At 42.6% G+C, this 23,775-nt stretch overlaps 1 protein-coding gene and 3 non-coding genes across 5 annotated transcripts in view; all 4 read left to right on the forward strand.

Annotated features, from left to right (window-relative positions):
* Nucleotides 1–2,583: 2,583 nt before the first annotated feature.
* NOP58 (NOP58 ribonucleoprotein) overlaps nucleotides 2,584–23,775 on the forward strand; it is a 36,990-nt gene continuing 15,798 nt past the window's right edge. Inside the window, exons 1-9 of one of the 2 annotated variants that reach the window (XM_037912305.2) lie at nucleotides 2,584–2,845; nucleotides 10,267–10,343; nucleotides 12,754–12,806; nucleotides 14,802–14,926; nucleotides 15,905–16,041; nucleotides 17,352–17,416; nucleotides 19,693–19,827; nucleotides 21,612–21,757; nucleotides 22,820–22,946. In XM_037912305.2, the coding sequence (XP_037768233.1) occupies nucleotides 2,801–2,845; nucleotides 10,267–10,343; nucleotides 12,754–12,806; nucleotides 14,802–14,926; nucleotides 15,905–16,041; nucleotides 17,352–17,416; nucleotides 19,693–19,827; nucleotides 21,612–21,757; nucleotides 22,820–22,946 (910 nt within the window). In that variant the 5' untranslated portion in view covers nucleotides 2,584–2,800. The remainder of the gene's footprint in view (nucleotides 2,846–10,266; nucleotides 10,344–12,753; nucleotides 12,807–14,801; nucleotides 14,927–15,904; nucleotides 16,042–17,351; nucleotides 17,417–19,692; nucleotides 19,828–21,611; nucleotides 21,758–22,819; nucleotides 22,947–23,775) is intronic. The other variant, XM_037912306.2, reaches the window with a different exon arrangement.
* LOC114022404 lies at nucleotides 13,085–13,173 on the forward strand. The gene has a single exon (XR_003566521.1). It is a non-coding gene; the product is annotated as a small nucleolar RNA SNORD70 (small nucleolar RNA).
* Nucleotides 21,873–21,957, forward strand: LOC114022408. Its single transcript, XR_003566525.1, has one exon. It is a non-coding gene; the product is annotated as a small nucleolar RNA SNORD11B (small nucleolar RNA).
* LOC114022406 lies at nucleotides 23,131–23,216 on the forward strand. The gene has a single exon (XR_003566523.1). It is a non-coding gene; the product is annotated as a small nucleolar RNA SNORD11 (small nucleolar RNA).

The following is a 23,775-nucleotide window of genomic DNA, read 5'->3' on the forward strand; positions in this document are numbered from 1 at the left end:
ATATGGCGGTTGGAATCATTGTTATAGGTATTAGTAATATAGGATACCACCAGACATGAATGTAACCATCAATTCCTTTATTAAATCCAAAGGCCCAATGGTATTTATACTTGCTCTGAACATGTCTAAAAGCCTAAATAATAAGCAGTTACTATACCCAAACAGTAACAAACATTCATAAGCATTTGATCAAAATACTCACAAAGGATGAGCCCCAGAGATAACCCTCTTACCCTGGCTTGCTCCAGCATATCAGAAAGAATCTGATAAATACTCCTAGCAAGCCTGGTTCTTTTATACAGTCCAACAAACAAGTGATGTCGTACTGACCTTTATAAAAAACAGGTTTTGGCCAGTTTGTGGTTGACCTCTTTCTTGGCCTTGGCTGAAACAAGATATGACTGTGAGGCCTCTTTCTTTCACATTATCTTAAATTTATGGATCTTAAAGCTTGGTTCACCTCCTTACACAAGCCCATATTTTAAGATAACGCTAGTATGTTGGAGGTTACTATAAGTTTATCGCATCATAAGACAACTTCTCTTTGTCTGTTAGAACCAGTTTGTAATAAATTCTTATCGCTGAGAGGCCCCTTTTCCAGAAACTTCCATTTTATCTTATTAGCCATATTCCAAGCCCAGCATCCTCTCCAGATCTTGTCTTGCTAGACGCCACTTTCTAACTTTTTAACATGTTATTCTCAAGGCCTTGTTACATTTGCTTAACCACCTACAGTCTACACAAGCTACAAAGAACATATGCGTAACTAACCCATTTATCTTAAAACCGTCTTACAATGGCCTTAAGTGAAAAGCTCAGCTTGAGCCAGAATAGCCAGTATACCCTACCAGCACTTCTGTAGGTGCTAATGGCCTTTCTGTCCTCCCTAAGGAGTTATTTTGCTTTCAGAATGGATTCCAGCCAGTACATGAATGGACAGAAAGGCCCTACAACTGAAAACTCACCCGGTGTGGGGATGGAGGAGGCCAATGTCAAACCAATTCAGATCCAACACTTGAGACATCAGAGAGCTGAAGGCCAGTTAGCCTGCTTATATTCTTGTGCTGGAGAGCCATTTTCCAATAGGGCAGAAGACACTGAGGCCAGACTTGCTGGATGAAGATCCTGGAGCCCACCAGGATAGAGGTAGATGGGAAGAAGCCAACAGTCATACTCCAGAGTACAAACAGCTGCAGAGGAGATTGGTTTGGGCTAAAGAAAGAGGTGAGAGAAGGAGACAGGGAAGACTAGAAAGGGGAAAGCAGATGGGAGTGCAGAAACATTCGTTGATTTTGTTTTGGGGTAGAGAGAACTATATCAGCTTATATATATATACACTTCCTTTTGCATTAGACACTGTCTAAGCATCTGATACAAGTGGTCAAAATAGGGGGACTACTTAGAACAGATCCATTCCTCCATCTTAATAAAAAATGAAGGCGTCAGACTACATTTTCTGTGAACCTCACAAGCCTAGAGCCCAAGACAGGTCTACGGGCAAGAGTGAAAACGTGAAGTTGGATTGTCTCACCAACTGGAAATCCAAACAATTCAGCAACTCTGAGCTAGAGCCAGCTTCTACACTGATGTGAGTTGTAGGTATATCCTGCAGCTTATTAACCCCCAGGACATTCGGGGGGGGGGGCAGGAAGGGGCAGGGGTTCAAACAACTCTGATAAAATACAATGTAGTCACCTGCAGAAATGACCACAGTGGTACCAGCTACATGAGCCTCCCAACAGCTTGGGGGCTCCGGAGGAATGTAACTCCGGAGGAATGCACAAGACAGCCCCACAGACTTACACAATTACAGAAGGGTAGAACTGGCAGGGACTTTGAGAGGTCATCTAGTCCAGTCTCCTGCTCTCAAAGCAGGACTAAATAATAACTACTGCGTTCCTGACAGGTGTTTGTCTAACCTGTTCTTAAAAACCTCCAGCAATGGAGATTCCACAATCTTCTGAGGCAATTTTTTGTGCTTAACCACCCTGACAGGAACTTTTTCCTAATGTCCAACCTAAACCTCCCTTGCTGCAAGTTAAGCCCATTGCTTCTTGGCCTATCTTCAGATGTTAACATGAACAATTTTTCACCTGCCTCCTTGTAACAACCTTTTATGTAGCTGAAAATGGTTATCACATCCCTTCTGCTCCAGACTAAACAAACCCTGTCTTTTGAATCTTTCCTCATAGCTCATGTTTTCTAGACCTTTAATCATTTTTGTTGCTCTTCTCTGGACTTTCTCTAATTTGTCCACATCCTCCCTGAAATGTGAGGCCCAGAACCAGACACACAATGCTCCAACTGAGGCCTAATCAGTATAATTACTTCTTGCTTACAACGCTCCTGCTAAGGCTTCCCCCTTCATCCCAGGGCCAGGGCCAGGGCCACCCCCGGGCTGCCAGGAGCCCTGGGATCAACAGCCGGGATTGAGCAGGGCTCTCACCCCCGCTGAGCCCACCCACAGCCTCCTCCTGCCAACCAGCCGGCCCGAGCCCTCTCCTCACAGCCCCGTCACGTCACCCGCTGCGCCCGGCCCCCCGCGCGCTCTCCCACAGCCCCGCCCCGTCATCCACTGAGGCCACGCCCAGCGCCCTCTCCAGTCCCGTCATCCGCTGAGTCCCGCCCCCTCCTTCCGGCGAGGCCGGGCAGCTTCCGGTCTCCTCACTTCCGGTTCGCCGTGTGCGCTGCGTCTTGCCGCTGGCAGCTGCGGCCCTTTCGCCGCACGTGGCCGAGTCCTGCCGCGCTTCTCCCGGCGGCGCCTGACTCTCGCTGGCCCGGCCCCGCACCTCTGCCCGCCATGCTGGTGCTCTTCGAGACCGCGGCCGGCTACGCCGTTTTCAAGGTGAGGCCGGGGCCGGCCGCGTTCCGCCGCCTCGTCTCGCCGTTCCCCGGGCGGGCCGGGCTCGCGCCCGGGGGATGGGGCGACCCGTAGCTCTCGCGGCCCCTTCTGCGGCAGGAGCGCGGGGGAGGGGGTGCGCGCGCGCGCCGTGCCCGGGGTCTGGGTCCCACCCACGTGGCTGCGGCGAGAGGCCAGTCTCCGTCAGCCGCTGGTCGCCCTGCCCGGGCCGGGCCCTCACGCCTGGCGCCCCGAGCCTAGCGCCGATGCCGAGCTGGGGAGCGAGGTCGGGGAGGAGTTGGCCTGGCTCTGGTGCGGAGGCCCGTCTCTCTGGCGTGCCCCAGGTGTGCAGGCGGCGGGAGCAGCCTCGCACGGGACAGGGAGGATTTACTCCCGCTCCCTGCCCTACGAAATCGTTGTCTGCCTCGCCTGGCTCCTTGGAGGGTAGGTCTGACCCCTGCCTGGGGCCGTGGCAATTCGTGGATGCGTCTGGCGGGGTCAAAGGGACGTGACCCATCATGCAGTGTAGTGCAGGTTTAAATGCCTTTGCTAACCCTGCAGAGGTCAGTTTCTATCCTGATGTATGAGGTTTGATTTACAGTATTCTGTTTGACTAAGTGTAATTGTAAATGTAAGGTTTCAGAGTGGTAGTCGTGTTAGTCTATCAGCAAAAACATTTATTCTTTTGCGTAGAGACTGTCTGGTTTGGCCAATGTACATGGCAGAGGGGGCATTGCTGGCACATGATGGCCTCTACCACATTGGAGGATGTGCAGGTGATTGAATTGGCCTCTTTAGCACTATAAAAAGTAATTTTCCCTCTGATATTCACCCTTTCTTGTCAAGTGTTGAGAATAGGCCACTTCCACCTTTTATTGAATTGGCCTCGTTAGCACTGACCCCCCACTTAGTAAGGCATCTTTTCATGTACTGTGTGTATATACTTGCTACTGTATTTTCCATTCCATGCATCTGATGAAGTGGGTTTTAGCCCACGAAAGTTTATGCCCAAATAAATTTGTTAGTCTCTAAGGTGCCACAAGGACGCTTCGTTGTTTTTGTGAATGTCAGTGGCCAGAGGTCTACAGCTACAACATTTCATTGTGATCTCCTGTGCTATCACAGACTGACTTCCTGTTCACATCCAAGAAGAGCAAGCTGGTAATGCACTTTTTAATTTTAACCAGCAGTTTTGGAACAAAACAAAAGCTTTCAGAATTCTATCAACTTTTAGCAGAAATTGTGGTGTTTACCCCTAATTAGTCGTCAGTTATTTGCCTTTAAATATGCTCACATTGCATCAATTTCTGGGACTTTTTAGCATTTGTTGTAATTGATATCATGCCTATAGTTTCTAAGTGAAAGGACTGAGGCAAATGTAATAGCAAGGATACTAATATATTTTAAATACTGTATTTACAAGGTGTGTGAATTTAAGTTCATCTGCTATTGTTTATGTAAAATGCTTGGCTTGACAGGTGTACACGTACATTTGCATTCTGGTTGAAATTGGGAGAATTCATCCACTATACCTGAAAAGCAAAGATTCAGTTCTCACATCTCTCCTATCTTTACATAAGCAGAGATAGGCTGATGCGCCATGCTACTGAACTGGTGTACTCTGTAACCCGTCTGCCAGGTGGAATCAGCAGCAACCAGGGCCTGGCTTAATATCTAGGGGTTCCTTTTGAACAACAGAGCACAAAACCAGTAACATGGGAAAATTACACACCATCCCCTGAATGCTTCTAAGAGGCAATACTTCCCCTCTTGCAAGCACAGAGTCTGAGTGTAGAAAAGAAATTTTTAATGAAAGGAGGGGAGTCACCTGGCATGAATTTTAGAAAATGGCACCAGCAGGATTCAGCCAAAAATACCTATCTTAGAGTATGTTAAATTATTTTATGATATTTGTATTGTGATAGTGTGCAACGGCCCAGATCGGAATTGGGACAGCACCATGCTAGTCTGAAGTGGAACTTCTTAGCTGATGTTACCTTTTGCTCTACTTAGCTGCAGCTTCCTTCTCTAGATCATAGAATCATAGAATATCATGGTTGGAAGGGACCTCAGGAGGTCATCTAGTCCAACCCCCTGCTCAAAGCAGGACCAATCCCCAATTTTTGCTTCAGATCCCTAAATGGCCCCCTCAAGGATTGAACTCACAACCCTGGGTTTAGCAGGCCAATGCTCAAACCACTGAGCTATCCCTCCCCCCAGATGTTTGACTGTGCTGTTGCTGCTAGAGCCACATTGTCTGCCTGTAAAATGATATAGAAATCCAAAACTCAGCAGGGCCAGGGCTTCATTAAAATCAGTGGTTTTCAGCCTCTGGTCCGTGGAGCCCTGGGGGTCTGCAGACTTATGTAAGGCATCAACAATAGGTGACTATGAAAATGAAGTTTCGTAAGAACAGCCATACTGGGTCAGACCAAAGGTCCATCTAGCCCAGTGTCCTGTCTTCCGACAGTGGCTAATGCCAGGTGCCGCAGAGGGAATAAATAGAACAGGTAATCATTAAGTGATCCATCCCATCACCCATTCCCAGCTTCTGGCATACAGAGGCTAAGGACACCATCCCTGTCCATCCTGGCTAATAGCCATTGGTGGACCTATCCTCCATGAACTTACCTAGTTCTTTTTTGAACCCTGTTATAGTCTTGGCCTTCACAACATCCTCTGGCAAGGAGTTTCACAGATTAACTGTGCGTTGTATGAAAAAAATACTTCCTTTTGTTTGTTTTAAACCTGCTACCTATTCATTTCATTTGGTGACCCCATGTTCTTGTGTTATAAGGAGGAGTAAATAACGCTTCCTTGTTTACTTTCTCCACACCAGTCATGATTTTATAGAACTCTGTCATACCCCCCACCCCTTAGTTGTCTCTTTTCAACGTTGAAAAGTCAGTCTTATTAATCTCTCCTTATATGGCAGCCATTCCATACCCCTAATAATTTTTGTTGCCTTTTTCTGAACCTTTTTCAATTCCAAAAGGAGTACTTGTGGCACCTTAGAGACTAACCAGTTTATTTGAGCATGAGCTTTCGTGAGCTACAGCTCACTTCATCGGATGCATAGCATATCGTGGAAACTGCAGAAGACATTATATACACACAGAGACCATGAAACAAAACTTCCTCCCACCCCACTCTCCTGCTGGTAACAGCTTATCTAAAGTGATCATCAAGTAGAGCCATTTCCAGCACAAATCCAGGTTTTCTCACCCTTCCCCCCCCCCCCCCCCCACATACAAACTCACTCTCTTTGAAACCTCTCTTTATAATGCGCATGATAATCAAGGTGGGTCATTTCCAGCACTAATCCAGGTTTTCTCACCCCCCCCCCCACACACACACACACACCCCTCCAAAAACCACACACACAAACTCACTCTCCTGCTGGCAATAGCTCATCTTGTCTTCTGCAGTTTCCACGATATGCTATGCATCCGATGAAGTGAGCTGTAGCTCACGAAAGCTCATGCTCAAATAAACTGGTTAGTCTCTAAGGTGCCACAAGTACTCCTTTTCTTTTTACGAATACAGACTAACACGGCTGTTACTCTGAAACTTTTTCAATTCCAGTGTATCTTTCTTGAGATGGGTCAACCACATCTGCACGCAGTATTCAAGATGTGGGCATACCATGAATTTATTTAGAGACAATATGATATTTTCTGTCTTCTTATGTATCCCTTTCTTAATGATTCCCAGCATTCAGTTTGCTTTTTTGACTGCTGCTGCACATTGAGTGGATGTTTTCAGAGAACTATCCACAATGACTCCAGGATCTCTTTCTTGAGTGGTAGCAGTCAATTTAGACCCCATCATTTTATATTTATAGTTGGGATTGTGCTTTCCAATGTGCATTACTTTGCATTTATCAACATTGAATTTCATCTGTCATTTTGTTGCCCAGTCACCTGGTTTTGAGAGATCCTTTTGTAGCTCTTGAGTCTGCCTGGGACTTAACTATCTTGAGCAATTTTGTATCATCTGCAAATTTTGCCACCTCACTGTTTATCCCTTTTTCTAGATCATTTTATGAATATATTGTACAGGACTGGTCCCAGAACAGACCCCTGGGGGATGCCACTATTTACCTCTCTCCATTCTGAAAACTGACCAGTTATTCCTATCCTTTGTTTCCTATCTTTTAACCAGTTACCAATCCATGAGAGGACCTTTCCTCTTATCCCAGGATAGTTTACTTTGCTGAAGAGCCTTTGATGGGGGACCTTGTCACAGGCTTTCTGAAAAATCTGAGTACACTATATCCACTGGCTCTCCCTTGTCCACATGCTTGTTGACCCCCTTGAAGAATTCTAGTAGATTGGTGAGGCATGATTTTCCCTTTACAAAAAACATGTTGACTCTTCCTCAACAAATTAGGTTCAGCTATGTGTCTGACAATTCTGTTCTTTACTACTGTTTCAACCACTTTGCCCGGTACTGAAGTCAGGTTTACTGGCTTGTAATTGCTGGGATCACCTCTGGAGCCCTTTTTAAAAATTGGTGTCACATTAGCTATCCTGCTGTCATTTGGTACAGAAGCTGATTTAAATTATAGGTTACAGACTACAGTTAGTAGTTCTGCAATTTCACATTTGAGTTCCTTCAGAACTCTTGGGTGAATATCATCTGGTCCTGGTGACTTATTACTGTCTAGTTTCAGTTTGTTCCAAAACATCCTCTGGAACCTCAATCTGTGAAAGTTCCTCAGAGTTGACACCTAAAAAGAATGGTTCAGGTTTGGGAATCTCCCTCACATCCTCAGCCGTGAGTACCGATGCAAAAAATTCATTTAGTTTCTCCTCAATGGCCTTATCACCCTTGAGTGCTCCTTGAGCATCTCGATCCAGTGGCCACACAAGCTGTTTAGCAGGCTTCCTGCTTCTGATGTACTTTTTTTTTTTTTTTTTTTTTTTTTTTTTTTTTTTGCTATTGCTTTTTGAGTTTTTGGCTAGTTGTACTTCAAATTCTCTTTTTGGCCTTCCTAATTATATTTTTACATTTCATTTGCCAGAGTTTATTCCTTCTTCTGTTTTCCTCATTAGGATTTAACTTCTACTTTTTAAAGGATGCCTTTTTGCCTCTCTCTTCTTCTTTTACTTCATTGTTAAGCCATGGTGGCACTTTTTCAGATTCCAGATTCCAGAAAAGGCATTCTGGTTCTCTCATCAGTCAAATGTATGTGAATACCCCAGAAGTGCTGTTACCACCATAGAAGCGCACAGTTTAGCACCTTTCTCACGCTGTGTCAAATGCCTTGCCGAGCACTTGCAACATTTATAGTTGAATTCTGGTTAGTCAGTTTTCAGCCTAAGACTTCTATGACAGTGGTCCATGGACCACAGGTTGAATTTCCAAAGGGGTCTGCACCTCCATTTGACATTGTTTAGGAATCCGCAAATGAAAAAAGGTTGAAAACCACTGGTTTAAAAGTTAATTTCTGAATAAGAAGGAGGAATTGGAATTGGGGGACTCAATAGAGGACTTCAATCTGTTGGGCATGCCTAGGAGGGCGCAGAGTATGTTGCGGGGGTGGTGTAGTTGGGGCCCAGACCAGCCCCCACGGAGAATGGGGATGGCGGGACTGCCACCCAGCTCCGCTCCTGGTCCCGGCTGCCAGCCCCACGCTCAGGGATCCGCTCCCAGCTGTCTGCCTGGGGTTTTGGCTGCCTGCCCCGTGCCTGGGGATCTTCTGCTGGATCTGTGTCTGGCTGCAGGCCTTGGCCCCTGGCAGAGGGTCCAGCTGTGGCCCCAGCCTCGTCCCCCTTATCCCTGTCTGCATCCCCCACTCCCGACTCCGTGGGCCAGTGGAGCGCAGACGGGTAAGGGAGAGTGTGAGGTAAAAAGTTTGGGGACCACTGCAATAGGTAAGGGAAGTTATTAGCTGGCCCAGAGACTTTTTTTGCTTTATAACTCTGTGGGCAATGTGTTACTGTGTTTTACTTGTTTAGCTAATAGTTAAGTTAAAGAAAAAATACAGTTCAAAAGAACCCTCTTGGTCTGGATTTGGAAATCTGGGAGGAAGTGAAGTGGCTTGCTCATTTGCATGGTACCCAGAATGATTTCAGCATTCCTTCTGTGTCAAATTGTAGTTGTGCTGTATTTGATTTGTGAGGACAAATCACAATGGTTTTTGAACATGGTACAAAGAACCGCATTTATATCTTTGAAAAAGATTAGTTCAGTGCTCCTTTGCATTTTACTAAGAATTCTAAGGCCTTGTCTATGCTACAAAATTGTTGACCTAAATTATGTCGACATACAGCCACCACATTAGTTGCTGCAGTTTTTCATATCCACACTACTCTCCTGTCGGTGGTGCATGTCCTTACCCGGAGTGCTTGCCCCGATTTAAGGGGACAGTGTGGGGGGCTGACAGCCTGAGCTATCAGGCCTGCACGGGGCTCACCACTGGATCCCCCTTTCCCCAGGGCTGATGGGCTGTCAGCCCTGCACTGGACTCATCGCTGGAGCCCTCCAACAGTGGGGCTTCAGCCATGAGCCCAGTGCTGTCAGCCCTGGGGTGAGAGGTGGGGTGGCTCCAGCTGTGAGCCTGGCATGGGATTGACAGCCAACAGGCAATGTAAGTAATAGTGTATACATGGACACTGCATTTCCCTAACTACATTGACCTAAGTGCTATGCCTCTCACGGAGGTGGAGTTATTAGGTCAGGGTAGTGGGCGAGTTACATTGGCAGGAGAAACATTGTAGTGTAGACCCCAGGCCTTAGTGCACTGCAGATTAAGTGAATGCAGAAATATGGTGGAGAAGTATAACTGTGATCTCAACTCACCTCTGCCCCCTAAAGGATTTCTTTTTTGGACGGCAAGCTGAAATATCAGTGTGTTAACCAAGTGTAATGTCTTTAAAATTTACTCTTGAGGCTGTATTGGCATGGATTTACTGTACTGCAAAGAGGGTGAGCTCTGTTTTAGAAGTGGCCTCTTTCTTCCTCAAGTAACTTGAGGCTCTCTGTGAAGGTGACTTGTTTTGTATTTTCCCATTGGTGGTGGTGTCCTTGATCAGCTGGTGTGTTCACAAAGCAGTAGTAAGTTTGGTCCCAGGTCACTGGCGATGAGACACATGATACTAAGGCTGGTTCTTAAAAAGAGAGGAGAATGTAGATGTTCAGAAAGGGCCTGCCTTTATTGGGGGGTGAAAAACAATACAGTAGCTGTGTTCCTGCTGAAAGTAAAATGCTGTTAACATGATCAGATATTGGTGGGGCAGAACTGGAGAGAAAATGGTAAGCAGTGGTCACAGACTGGATGGCTAAGAGCTACCCCATTGACTCAATTAACATCAGCTTTCAGGCAGGACACACCATAAAAAGTGGGGTCAGGGTTTCTATACTGAACAATGATCCCAAACATCTTTAAACATTGGTTTAATGATTCTGTCTTGTATCCACAGGTCCTGGATGAGAAGAAGCTCCAGGAAGTTGACAGTTTATGGAAAGAATTTGAAACACCTGAAAAGGCAAATAAAATGTAAGCCGTTTGTTGAGGGGCTGGCAGCCTGGCTTTGGAAGATAACTGCATGTTCAGATTAAGGAGCAAGGCCTTGCTTTGTTTTCAGTATAGTTCAGAGCTTTTAAATGTTAGAAGAATGATCTGACCCAAGAACAAGGGGAGATCCAGTGGAATTAAAAAGTGAGAAATTCAGTACTGATAAAAGGAAATACTTTTTCCCCACAATGTATAATTAAACTGTGAACCTCATTGCCACATGAAGGCGTTGAAGCTGAAAACTTATGTTCTAAAAGGGATTGAACATTAAAATGGATATAAAGAGTATCCTAAGTTTGACAAACTTTTGGAAGGTATATTAAACTTCAGTCTTCAGGGGTTAAGCCAGTCAGAGTATTAGAGATCAGGGTGAAACCTAACATGGGCGGGTGTGCCTATAGCAGAGTATCCTACATCTGCCCACTGCAGGCTTTTTACACCTTCCTCTGAAATGTCTGATGCTGACTACTGTCAGACAGGATGCTAGCCTAAATGGACTTTGGTCTGGTCCAGTTATGCAGTTCTGATGTTTCTGAAAAGACGTTGGTCTCACTCAGCCTTGCAGCATAAGCCTTGAGCTGCTGTTGGAGATGACGCAAGTGCAATTTAGTAAGTTGAGAGGGTAGCTTTATCTGGGACCTTGCTTCTGTTAAAGATAACACAACTTTTTCTGACACAGATTAATCAGAATTGGACTAGAGTCAGAAATCTGGGTCTGGAGATAATTGTCCTGGGTCGCGATGGCTTCTTAAGTGCAACTCTTTAGATAACAGAGAGGAAGATTACACAAGGAGGAGGAAGTTGGGCCTGGAGAGGTGTCACAGCTGATGTAGTTGGGAACTGTCCATAGGCTACTTGGACCTGGTAAACTGATGGGGATTAGAAAATCCTTCCATACACACATGAATGTCAGTAGGTGTTCTCATACCCCATCCCCAGAGCCAGTGATATGCATTTAGTGTGACTGTTTTCCACCCCTTACCTTTCAGCCTCAACAGTATATTTTTGGTGCATGCTCCCAGCATGGCTGTTCTCAGCTTCTCACCCAGAAGGGTAGGGCTTCCCCAGACGTCTGCTCATGTGGAGGGGCAGGGAGGAGTCTGACACCGTGGATTGTGGGTCACACATAGGAAGGGAAAGTGTGGGGCCATCTTGTGTTCTCACCCCATATCCTTGCCACTTGCTCTGCCACCCGTTTATTCCTGCCCCATTATCCTCTCTCCCCTCTCTGCAGTCCCAGACTCCTTACCCCCTAATTCCCCATCCAAGTGAACATTTGTATGTATCATTTATTTTCTTTTCAAAAATAGTTTGAGCCTTCTGAATTTTCTGCTATACTCGGATTGTTTCCTCCAAATAAAAAACAAAACAAAAAACACAGATTGTAGGTACATGCCTTCATTCTTCTCTCTCCCCCCCGCCCCCTTTCATCAAGGCCAAATTAAAACTTACAGTGCCAGGGTGTTGCTCCGGTTTGATGGCTGTAATATGTCCCGTTGACTCATACAGGTTTTGTGAGTCGTGGCTACCTAGCATACCTCTTGGGCACTGTTTGCACATGTGCAGTGTAATCCATTTGGCTTTTGCGAGTGTTAGGAATGTGCCTATCCGAAGAGCTAAACTTTTTCAAATGCTGTTTTCAGTATTGCTCCTCCAAGGGGTAGAGGGTGCCATGCAAAATACAGAAAAAAATACAGAAAATACAGGGGAAAAAAAATACTATCTGTTAACTTTAAGAAAAGTTGTTTTGGGGGGCCTGTATCTCAGGAATCCCTTGGTCAAATGATCCCAAATTTGGATGTCTACCCTGTGCCGCCATGAGAGTCAGTAAATTTCAAGGAAATCCAAGTAACTGGATTGTAGAGCTCTTAGAAGAGTCAACCTGGAAACAGAAAGAGTTTTGTAACCTCAACTCTAGTAGACCTGGTGCTCTGCTACAGTAGAGAGCATATTCTTTGCTCTCACTAGTTAATCAAAGGAGTAGTGTTGAAATCTGAATAGTTGGTGTCTTTTAAATATGAACTGCAAAACAAAAAGATGGCCTCACTTTTTTTTCAAATTTTTTGTATGTATTTTTTCATTAGAAATAGTAGATCTTGATTTCTCACCTCTTTGGAGGTCTCTAGCAAGATCTTTGGGGGACTTGGGTGATGAAATAACAGGGGTCTGAAAGCTGACCTACAGTTCCAAGACTCGGACTCCTTTTCCCTTCATGTGGAGGTTGGGAGATCTGAAAATCAAACTTCAGCCTCCTGTGATGTTCTAGGGAAGTAGGTATTTATGATGGGGGTTTGGGAAGTTAAGACAGATGCTATGCATCATAAAGGAAGAGGGAAGGACCGGGGTATTCTATTGTAAACTTGAATATAAAAATACATTTTCTCTTCTCTAGAGTGAAGTTGAAACACTTTGAAAAGTTTCAGGACACAACAGAAGCACTTGCTGGTAAGTAAAGATGAGAAAGTTAACTCTGAACTTTGCAGCTGGGTTCTTTCTGAAAAGAACCAATCACATATTTTCATTATATGCCTCATACTCTCCTCTCACCCTCTTATTATGTCTTCATTGTTTATCTTTTAGATTACAGTTGCTTCAGAACAAAGAACATAACTATTTGTTTTCTGGGGCAGCTGCCATGCCTCTGGACACTAGATAAAAATATTGAAATCTGGTTATTTGCTCCTGTGTTTATGGTCATGAGTGCACAAATCAGTAGAGAATAGAACCCTGTTGTCAATGATGTATTGTCGTTGGTACTGAATTCTAATGATTTGATTCAACGTTTCGTCACTACCACTGAGACAACAGATAAAATGCTAGTAATAAATACGTTAGGGCTGTTTACGCTGCACTTCGTGGCAATGTATGATGGATATGTTTGTGTATTTAATAAATGCCTATTTCTCTAAGATCATGAATTCCTGAATTATTTGTAAATCACATGCAAAACCTGCCACTTGAGTGATTCTTAGGAATTAAGCACAAAAGCATTATAGGCTCTGAATAATCTGAACTGAAGTGATAGAAGAACATAGGCTAATAGTTATTTACAGGTGGCCTGACTCCTGTTCTTGAATGCAGTGTTTTTGTGTGTCCATAACAGTAAAATCAGTTGATAAATGTCAAATGTAGCATTTTGGCCAAACAATGAGTCTTACTACATTAGAGTTGTTGGGATCACAAGTATAAAAAACAAAACAAGGAAAGAAGACCACCTTTAAACATGGGATGCAATGAAATCATAACTGAGTTTAAAATTCCTGTTTTTTCCCCACTTACATACGTGCACACTATCTAGCATGAGTGTGGCCTTGTTATAGCACTGGGTGCCAGGAATTCCTGGGTTCTAACTGCGCTAACTGTTACTGTGATACTGAAGCTGTGTGAGTTGGGCAAATCACCCAGTTTCTTTGCCTTAGTTGAGGAATCTGTGAAATCAGGGATATTTAAACTACCTAGCTCACATGATTATTGCTAGGATGGATTTGTAAATTGTTTTGAAGAGAAGTGATAAATATGTAGCTAAGCATTATTTAAATATCAAATGGTTTAAGAACTATCTGTCGGATTTAAGGTTATATAGCTAATGTCCCAAATAGCAATGATGAGAGGGCATTTATCACAGCAGTTACATTTGTTCTTCTATTTCTTTCTTTCAGGTTTTTTTAAAATAATGGGTCACTGGGTTCTGCTTCACACGCTAGGCTGTAAATGTTGTACCAATCACAGAAGGTCACTGGAGCATGGAGTTAACGTGTCAAGGGAGTTGCATAAGTGACCTCTTAAAATATGCCATATGGGTTTGTGAAGCTTTTATAGATTTATTTATACCTCAAAATAAAGATTCTTTTTAAAACTCCTCAAATCCACATCACATACCTTAAAAAGGACCGTATCTGACTTCTGCCATCCCCACAAATTGGCTTCATGCTTCAGTGGGCTTTCATGGATATTACAACATCATCAGCGGAGAGTAAATACTGGACTATTGCCTGTGGTGGCTGGTGATGTATGACTTCAGGGGGTCTGAAAATGGATTGGGTAATTCAATTATATGCCAAATCTTCTTAGAGTTGCTTCTGGGGATGTTCAGTATATCTCTGAAGTTGGTGGACTGTTACCTTTAACAAAGTTGGCATAATTAGGAGTCAATCCTGGTGATTTTCCATATATAGGGAGGAGGGAAAAATTAGAGGAGAAATATTCTCAAATTAAGAACAGCAAATGTGCTAACATTTTACGACATTCATTTAAATGACTGCAGGGTCAAAAAATTTCAGCTGCAATTTTGGTTAGTATAGTAGCTTGCAGAGGTGTGAATGTAAGTGTACAGCCTTGTGTATCAAGTTGGACATGGTATTTTTAATAGCCGTTAGATTTTAGAAAGCTTTGTTTGTTTGTTTATTTAGCCACATCTTTGTTCTCTTCTTTCCTCTACAGCATCCACAGCTCTGGTTGAGGGCAAGCTCAGCAAGAACTTGAAGAAAATTCTGAAGAAGATCATGGCAAAAGATGCCCATGAACAGCTGGCCATAGCAGATGCCAAACTCGGAGGTGTCATAAAGGTGAAAACTGACTTTGCTTCTCTAATTGGTTTTATTCTGCTGAGATGTTATGAATACGGGCCTTTGTATTTTGTGGTCCTGTAGCCATGGAGTGTGCTGCAGATTGAGCTTTCATTAGAAAAAAGTTTCTGGTTCTTAGATGGAAAGAGAAATTTTCAGCTGTGAGCTGAATATAATTTGATAGGACGTTGTCTGCTCTGCAAATGGACAAACCTGAAACTGCACTCGGATGTGCACACTTCTTGTTTTCTCAGTGGGGTATCAGCTGTGAAAGCAGACAGCATAAATAAAAACTGTTGCCCTACTGATCTTATTTATAGAAACATCCAGTTGATGTGCTTATTCACTGTTGGTTGCTTTGGCAAGTGAGGCAGCTGCTTATTATAAGGGTTGCTGGGAGTTCACATTCCCCATAATCCCCAAATATGCGCATGTATTCTCCAGCCCTTGTCTGAAAGGGGGGGAAGTATAGAGGAGATGCATTAGGTTTATATTCTAAAATCCTCACTTGTCTCTGAGATTTCAAAACCCAAACCATCTCACATTCCTTCCTCAGAACCAGAGCCAGCTACCAAACTCTCCGCTTCCTACTGTGTTCTGTTCGATGACACAGTTGTGGGTGGTGGTTAGAGAAAACTGCATAAAAATTAGCATGCAGTGTAGAACTAATCACTTACACAATCCTGGTGTTGCCCCAGAGCTTAGGGGCAGAGTACACAGGACCTTATTACAAGTCTTGTTGCTCCTGATATCAGGACGTTAAAATGCAAAATACATATGATTATTACAGTAGTGGAAACCCTGATGTTTATTACCCGTGAAGGTTGTCACTGCTTCTGACTTTTTGCCTAGCATAAATGGGTAACAAGTATATACCTTAGTAGGAGAAAAACTATAAATATATACTAGTATTGAAAAGAATTTGTAAAAGGATTTAATTAACTTGGTTAACACCTAATATTCACCTTAATTTTATAGGACAAGCTGAACTTAAGTTGTATTCATAGCCCAATGGTTACTGAACTGATGAGAGGAATTCGTTCTCAAATCGAGGGGCTTATCACTGGCCTTCCATCGCGGGAAATGGCAGCTATGTGTTTAGGATTGGCGCATAGGTGAGTTGGCATTGAAGTTGTACTTCAGTACTTTCCACCAGCTTTATTCCATTCCTGCATCCTTGGATGCCCAAAACTCCCTTTGATATCAGAGGGAGTCTGGGGTGTGAAATGAATACAGGATTAGGCCCAAAGTCTAAGCATATTAATTTGGTTAAATCTTGCTCTAGAAGCAAGCTCTTGCAAGGTTCACTGTGTTTAGCACCATAGGTGCCAGTCAGACCTCTCAATATGTGCTGTAGCGTTAACCCGAGTTGAGTAGTTTTTTCTTGTATATTATGTATGCAATTGAATAGTATCTTCTTTAAAATGCAGTCATTGACAATATGAAAATTAATTTTACATTAATCCATCACCACTGAGATATCTGATACCTCAGTGCTTAGTGTAAATGTTGGACTCAGTGTTGCATGGAGATATGTAATTTATATCTCCATGACTGTACATATCCCAGTGGTACATAATATAAACATTAAATAAAGGCAGTGTTCTTGACTGTAGATTTAAGCAGAGCAGTAGCTCTGCACACAGAGCCATGACAAGTACATAATTAGGTGCCAGAAACTTGAGTTTCAATCCAGACTCTAAGAGGAACTCATTGCATGGCCTTGGGCAAGTTGCTGAACCTTTCTAGTTTACTCTTCTAAAATGGAGATTGTTACCTTCCTTGCTGGGGTAAATGAGAGAATTAATGTTTGTGCAGCTTTTTGAAGATCTAAATCCCTATGTACATGCAGAGTTTTATTTTGGCATAATCCAAATGTGTGATGCAAGATCCTAGAATGTATTTTAAAAGTATATACGTTGGGCTTGTGCTAAAATGTGGATAGAAGGACGAGGGAAGTTTATCTATTAGTTCTTTACAGTCATACTCCTGAGTTTCACCACCTCATAGACACTGTTTCCCATGGATCAGTCCCAGCCACAGTAAAACTGGAAATACTTGCTCTGTTTGTTTTTGTGAAGAAATTTGCAAAAAGTAACGAACAGCAAATTTCCTGCCACTGTGTGCGTGTAGACTATGCAGAGGGACAGCCAGCCAGCCAGTCATGCTTCTCCTTTCTGGTGCCTTGGTTCTGCCCATCATACTGGGTACTGTGTGTGCTGCAGTTGTTATGGGACCAACCAGCAGCAGTGCTTCTCCAAACTTCCCATTATGGCCAGCAGAGGCCAGTCCTTGGCTTTAAATTAAACAAGTGTGAATGAGTCTACAGCTGGACTCATTCATGCAAAATAAAACAGGTGGAGAATATATGGTTTTTGCAGTGGAATGCCAGGGGTGTAGCTAATAACGATATCTTTGTTTTTAGCCTCTCCCGATACAAGCTGAAATTCAGCCCAGACAAAGTAGATACAATGATTGTCCAAGCAATCTGTAAGTATATTCAGAATTTCATCTTTAAGAATTCTGCAGGGGCAACTAACTTGATCACAGTTATTAAAATGTGCCCTTTTCAAGATTTCTACTAGTGTTTTAGTATAACAGGGCGGTTTGAATCAACCCAGCAGAAGTTTTAAAAATTATTGCTTATGGAAGGTGTTACTGTAATTTAAATATCAAATAATCGGAGAGGGTGGTATTAAAAGGTGAAGACCTTTATTATCCAGAAAACAGCTATAGCACATACAGTGGCAGTTCAAGCTTCCCATTGCTTCAATTCCCAGTGTGACTCACCCTGACTAGTGACAAGAAGTTAGTTGTTTCCCTAAGTATTTGGTTGTTGGTACATCTGCTGTGGGTGTCATTTGTTGTGGTAGCTTGAGTGAAGTGAACTGAGACCACAACCCAGTAACAGTTCTAAAGATGCGTGAAAATAACTAACAGGTAGTACCATGTTCTGCATGCTGGCTTTTCTTAAGGGAAACAGACTAAACTTTCTTTGGCAAATGGAAAATAGAATATTCAGACAAACCCTTACTTTTCCTTGAAGGATGCATGTTATAAAGGAGTTGCTCACTCTCAGGCAGTAGTGAACGGAACAGTTCAGTGAGGCAAATTCCATGCTCTGTTGTCAGTGGAATCTTGTTGAGCTGAAAATAATGATTGAATTCACAATTTCATCACTACTGCTGAGACAGCAGATGGGAATGTCCGTATTGCATTACAAGAAAATGCTTGTAGCCTTGGGGCTTTGTAACAGTATGTTCAGTGGGTGTTCTACTCTGCTGTAATAGAAATAAGCTTATAGCTTGTATCTGCAGCACTGGAGTAGACCGCCTGTTGCATTAGTTCTAGGTATGTTTATATTTTAAATAAGCTTAAAGGGTTATTACAGTTGAAAATAATTTCTCTGGGCTGAAACTAAATCTTTTCAGTTTCTTTCATTATTGAATGTGGAGGGGCGGGGGAGGCTATGTGGTCTCTTCACACTTAACTCAAACGCAAATTGTAACTTAGATTTCATATGGAGGAGGGCGTTCTTCATTTACTATGCATGTGTAGTAACTTTAACATAGTGTATCACCTCCACGCTGTTTGTATCTACATCTGGTTGTACAGTGCCTCACACAGCAGGGCCCCAATCCTGATCTGGGCCGCAGAGTGCTACTGTAATTTAAATATCAAATAATCGGACAGGGTGGCTTTTGACATCTGCATCCTGTTTAAAGAAAAAAACTGATTAGAGGGCTAAACTTTATACCTTAGACACAATCCCACCATCTGGAATGGATGACTCTGAGCTCCCAGATAGCCAAACTGCTGCTCTTTGTTTCCCTATAACCATCACTGTTGCAGGAAACTGTTCATATGCAATACATTATGCAGTGTATGACATGTGAAAGAGGCTCATCATTTGAGTGGCAGGTCCCTGTGATGGAACTTCAAGCCTTACCATCATGTTAACTAGTGGTTCTTTTACATTATTGTGAAGATGATAAAAGTTTGGCTTAATGAAGAGTTTGACAAAATGAACAAAATAAAACAATTCAAAATCAAAACTCATCCTTGTGCCCATCTTTGTGCTTACATGGGATTATTCGCTGCCCGAACACTGCAAAATCTAGGCACATTGGGATGCGTTAAGAATAGAATGTTAGTCATAACCCTAAGTTCCCTGTTTGTTGGATGTTTAAATTGAACCTTTCCTGGTTGTAGCTACCTGTGGGGAAACACATTAGCACCAGTTAAACTTTCAGAAAGTCTATTCCAAAGTGGCTTTGTACAGAAGATTCAGAGCATGTATGTTGCCCAGTAAAATTTAACAGTGGAGTCATGGAGTGAGGAATGGGTTTGAAGGATTTTCATCAAACTGTGCATTACTAAGAGATAACTTTCAATTTCTGAGGCTGGTTTCTGTGGAAAATAAAACAGCTCCCTTTGAGAATACAGGGTTGCCTCAGCATCCTTAATTCTGGCATGTCCTGACTTTTGAATGTTTGACTATGGAACAGTAATGTTCTTTTAACATAGTGCGTAATTTGATCTATTTTATTTGCAAAGCACATTTCTTCACTGAAACAAATCCTTCAGTGATTTTAAAATAAAGTGACGACCAGCCGTGTCACAGTACATTGGTATTTGTATTCATGCAAAGAAAACATTGTGGAAAAATACTTGATATTTCCCTTTGCAGTGTTCATTACATCTGACATTAAAATGTTCCTCTTTAGACTATACTTTTTTTTTTAACATGTCTGTCCTATCTGCAGCCCTTCTTGATGACCTAGATAAAGAGCTGAATAACTATATCATGCGCTGTAGGGAATGGTATGGCTGGCACTTCCCTGAACTAGGCAAAATCGTCGCAGATAACCTAACATACTGTAAATGTGTGCGGAAAGTTGGTGAGTAACAATTTTGAGCATGCATGGGAGACTGTTGAGTATTAATATGAATTGCAACTTAATAGCACTTTGTGGACCAGATTTCCTGCTGTTCACTAATGTGCAGCCCATTTCACAATCATGTATCATCTCAGTGACGCGCTAGAAAATGCTTATATGGGAAATTGATGTTAGGAAAATAATATAATTTGGCAATAGTTTGTTGTAATCTAGCATTTGGAAACAAGGAGAGCTAGCACTGGCTAGCTCTCCATGGACCACTAACAAGTGCTCTGTAGACCACCGTTAGTCCACAGACCAAAGTTTGGGAATTTATTGCTTAAAACTGATATACAGAGAGAAACACTTAGTGTTTTTTGGTATTCCTTGAGACCACAGTGGGTTTAATCTTGTGGACATCTGCATTTCAACATCTAGGCGTGGTTTTTTCTATTGATTTGTACAGTGATGTGGTAGCTTTGCAGTTCAGAGAGGAACTTGGGGCTTTAAGGGAGTTTCCTGTAGCATATTGGGGAGGAATAAATTAGGTCTTGATAGTGCTAAATGGCTGATTTCTCTCTTTTCCTGGAATTCTCCCTTTGTATTAGGTGGGTCCAAAACTTCAAACCTTAGCAGTGCTTTAAAACGTTTAAATATGTTAGGAAATCTTGAGTTCTGGCATAAATTCGTTCATGTGATTGCATTCTCCAATTATCTTATTTTTTGCCAAAAAATAATTCACCCTTGAGAAATCTGCCATCTTTTAAGGTATATGAAGCTACAAAATCAGGGATTTTATTTGTTAAATTGTATTCAGAATGGGCAGTTAAAACCATTTTCAAATTGAACTGGCTTAACAGACCTATATGCTGATTTACACATTTGGAATTTAGAAAAAGAAACTCATAGAAATGTAGGAATGGAAGGGACCTTGATAAGTCATCTAGTCCTGTCCCCTACTCTGAGGCAGGACTGCGTATATCTAAGCCATTCATGACAGATGTTGGAATGGTTTAGAGGTGTATAAAAACCTCCAAGGATGAGATTCCACAGCCGCCTTAGGTAATTTGTTCCAGTGCTTAACTACCCTTACAGTGAGGAAGTTTTTCTACTGTGTAACTTAAATCTCTCTTGCGGCAATTTTAGCCCATTACTTCTTGTCCTGTCCTCAGCGATTAAGGAGAACAATTTATTACCATCCTCTTTATTAACAACCTTTTACAGACTGTTATGTCCCCTCTCAATCTTCTCTGCAGACTAAACAAACTTAATTTTTTCTCGTAGGTCATGTTTTTAATTTTTATTGCTCTCTTCTGGGCTTTCTCCAGTTTGTCCACATCTGTGCACCACAATTCAGTAAAGAACTGGACAAACACTACTCCAGTTGAGGCCTTCAGTATTGAGTAGAGTGGAAGAATTACTTCCCGTGACTTTCTTGCAGCACTCGTGAGCTGTAGCTCACAAAAACTTATGCTCAAATAAATTCGTTTGTCTCTAAGGTGCCACAAGTACTCCTTTTCTTTTTACTCCTAATATATCCGAGAATGGTGCGTGATTTTTTGCAACAGTATTTGTTGTCTCATGTTCTGTTTGTGATCCACTAGAACCCCCTACGTCCTTTTCTGCAGTACTCCTTCCTAGGCAGTCATTTCTTCTTTTGTATTTGTGCAATTGATTATTCCTCCCTAATGGGTAGGTATTTCCATGTTGATGCACTTGGCTCTTACCTCTTTATACTCCCTCTGTTTTTGATTTACTTAAATCATCTTTCTCCTTTTTTCCCCACCTTCAATCTTGTCCCACAGGAGACAGAAAAAACTTTTCTACCTCTGACCTCTCGGAAGTCCTGCCAGAGGAGATTGAGGAGGATGTGAAGGCTGCTGCAGAGATCTCCATGGGGACAGAAGTATCAGAAGAAGATATAAACAATATACTGCATCTCTGTGACCAGGTATATATACATTTAGAGCTTTAATTTAAGATGTGTAGCAATGTGGGCTGCTTTTTCTGCAGACAGCTGTTTTCCTAAGGAGCAGCTTTCCTGTGGTTGCTTCAGCACACTTTCTTAATGGCAGTGATGATTCCTGTATTGTTGCTCGCCTGATGTACAAACATGAGGGCGCACAGTCACTACCTCATCTGATGCCATCTTGGGTTGCTGACATGGAGAGGAGACGAAGTTATTGGATAAGATTGTGGGAGGAAGGCTAACATATATTAAATGAAAAGTGCTTGGAGATCCTTAGAAAGAAGAATGCTATGTAAATTCTAAGTTTTTATATAGCCCCTTTCATCTCTGTTTCAAAATACTTTATAAAAGTGTGGTGTTAGCCCCATTTTGTAGATGGGAAAACTGAGGCCAACATTCTTGTAAAAGATAAAACTCCCATTTCAGTGGTGCAGAGTCAGGCTATTTGTTACTTACCCAAGCCAACAGAGTCAGTGACAGTGGTAGGATGAGTAGTAGAGAGTTCCTGGCTCTTAATCCCAAACTAAGTCTGCTGTATCATGCTGACTGCCCATTGATTTTTTTGTGTCTAACATTTTTTGAGGTAAAGAATATCCCATCTTAAGAGAATGGTTAGAAATATTTGTGTTAAAATGGAATGTTCCAGATTTTGTTTTACAGAAAATGGCCTCAGTAATTGTCCTTCACTGTACTTGGCATATTGGGGTTTTACTGATAGTAACAGCATAGTGAAGAGAGATACAAATCCTATGCATTGTATTCATATGGATCTGCTGTGAAGCTGCCCATATAAAGCTTTTAGGTAAACCTCACTTTTGGCTCTGTTAGGATTTCATACCCCGTTACATTTCAATGTGCTATAACTCACTCACATTATAAATTTGAATTATACAAATAATTCAGTAATACAATTACAAATTCACTAACAGCCTCTTGACTGCAATCCTTGGTGCTTTCCCTTTTTGACACACACATTAACACTTTTACAGCTGGTTGTTAGCTGTTAGATTCCTTTAACCTGATCTTCCGATGTGTCTGTGCCAGGTGATTGAGATCTCAGAGTATCGAACGCAGCTGTATGACTATCTCAAGAACAGAATGATGGCCATTGCACCTAACCTCACTGTTATGGTCGGGGAATTAGTCGGAGCAAGGCTTATTGCTCATGCAGGTAGGTCACTTTGATCAGTATACAGCAAGTTAGATGTGAACTGACTTCACCAGATAAGTCCATCAACAGCTTTCCCTAAGGACCTGGTCAGTTGAAAGCATTGTGCTAAGCTCTTGATGTAAAACGTTTTGATGAAAGCCAGAAGAACCTAGTGTGGTGTCAGAATATTGGCACGAGCACAGAAGTAGTCGATGATGATTCATTTTTCAGTTTGCCTGACTTCTTTTCAGAATATGAGGGCAACTTAAGTCACTACCTCTTCTGAGACGTTTTCTGAGCCTGTTGCCAACAGTTCGGTCACATCTGAGTTAATCTGTTAGGAGACTGACTTGAAAAGTGTTAGGTTTATCTCACCTTCTTAAAGTGTAGTGCCAGCTACATATTGTGCTGTCAGCATTCTTACTGCAGAGTGCAGTCAGCACTACTCATTAATCTAGTGGGATGTTTTGTGTCAAGTCAGTCTTCCCATCTCCTTTCCAAATGAAACCTGGAGATACGAATTGGTCTCAAGCATTGTTACTTCAGTAGTAGAGGATCAACACCACTTTCCCTCCTCCTCAAAACTAATGTAAATCATTTTATAAATCCTCCACCACCAAAGTTTGAAACTTGTCTCCTACCTTCACTCATTTCCTAGTATCGGTCCCAGACTTGTAAAGTTATGTCTACACTGCAGTAAAATACCCACAGCTGGCCTGGGTCAGGCTTCGGGACTAAAAAATTGCAGTGCAGATGTTTGGGCTTGGCCGGAGCCTGGGTGCTGGGACCCATGGGGTTTCAGAGCCCAGGTTCCAGCCCAAACCTGAACATCTGTATTGCAGTTTTATAG

This window comes from Chelonia mydas, chromosome 11 (assembly GCF_015237465.2).
Source record: "Chelonia mydas isolate rCheMyd1 chromosome 11, rCheMyd1.pri.v2, whole genome shotgun sequence".
Taxonomy (NCBI): domain Eukaryota; kingdom Metazoa; phylum Chordata; order Testudines; family Cheloniidae; genus Chelonia; species Chelonia mydas.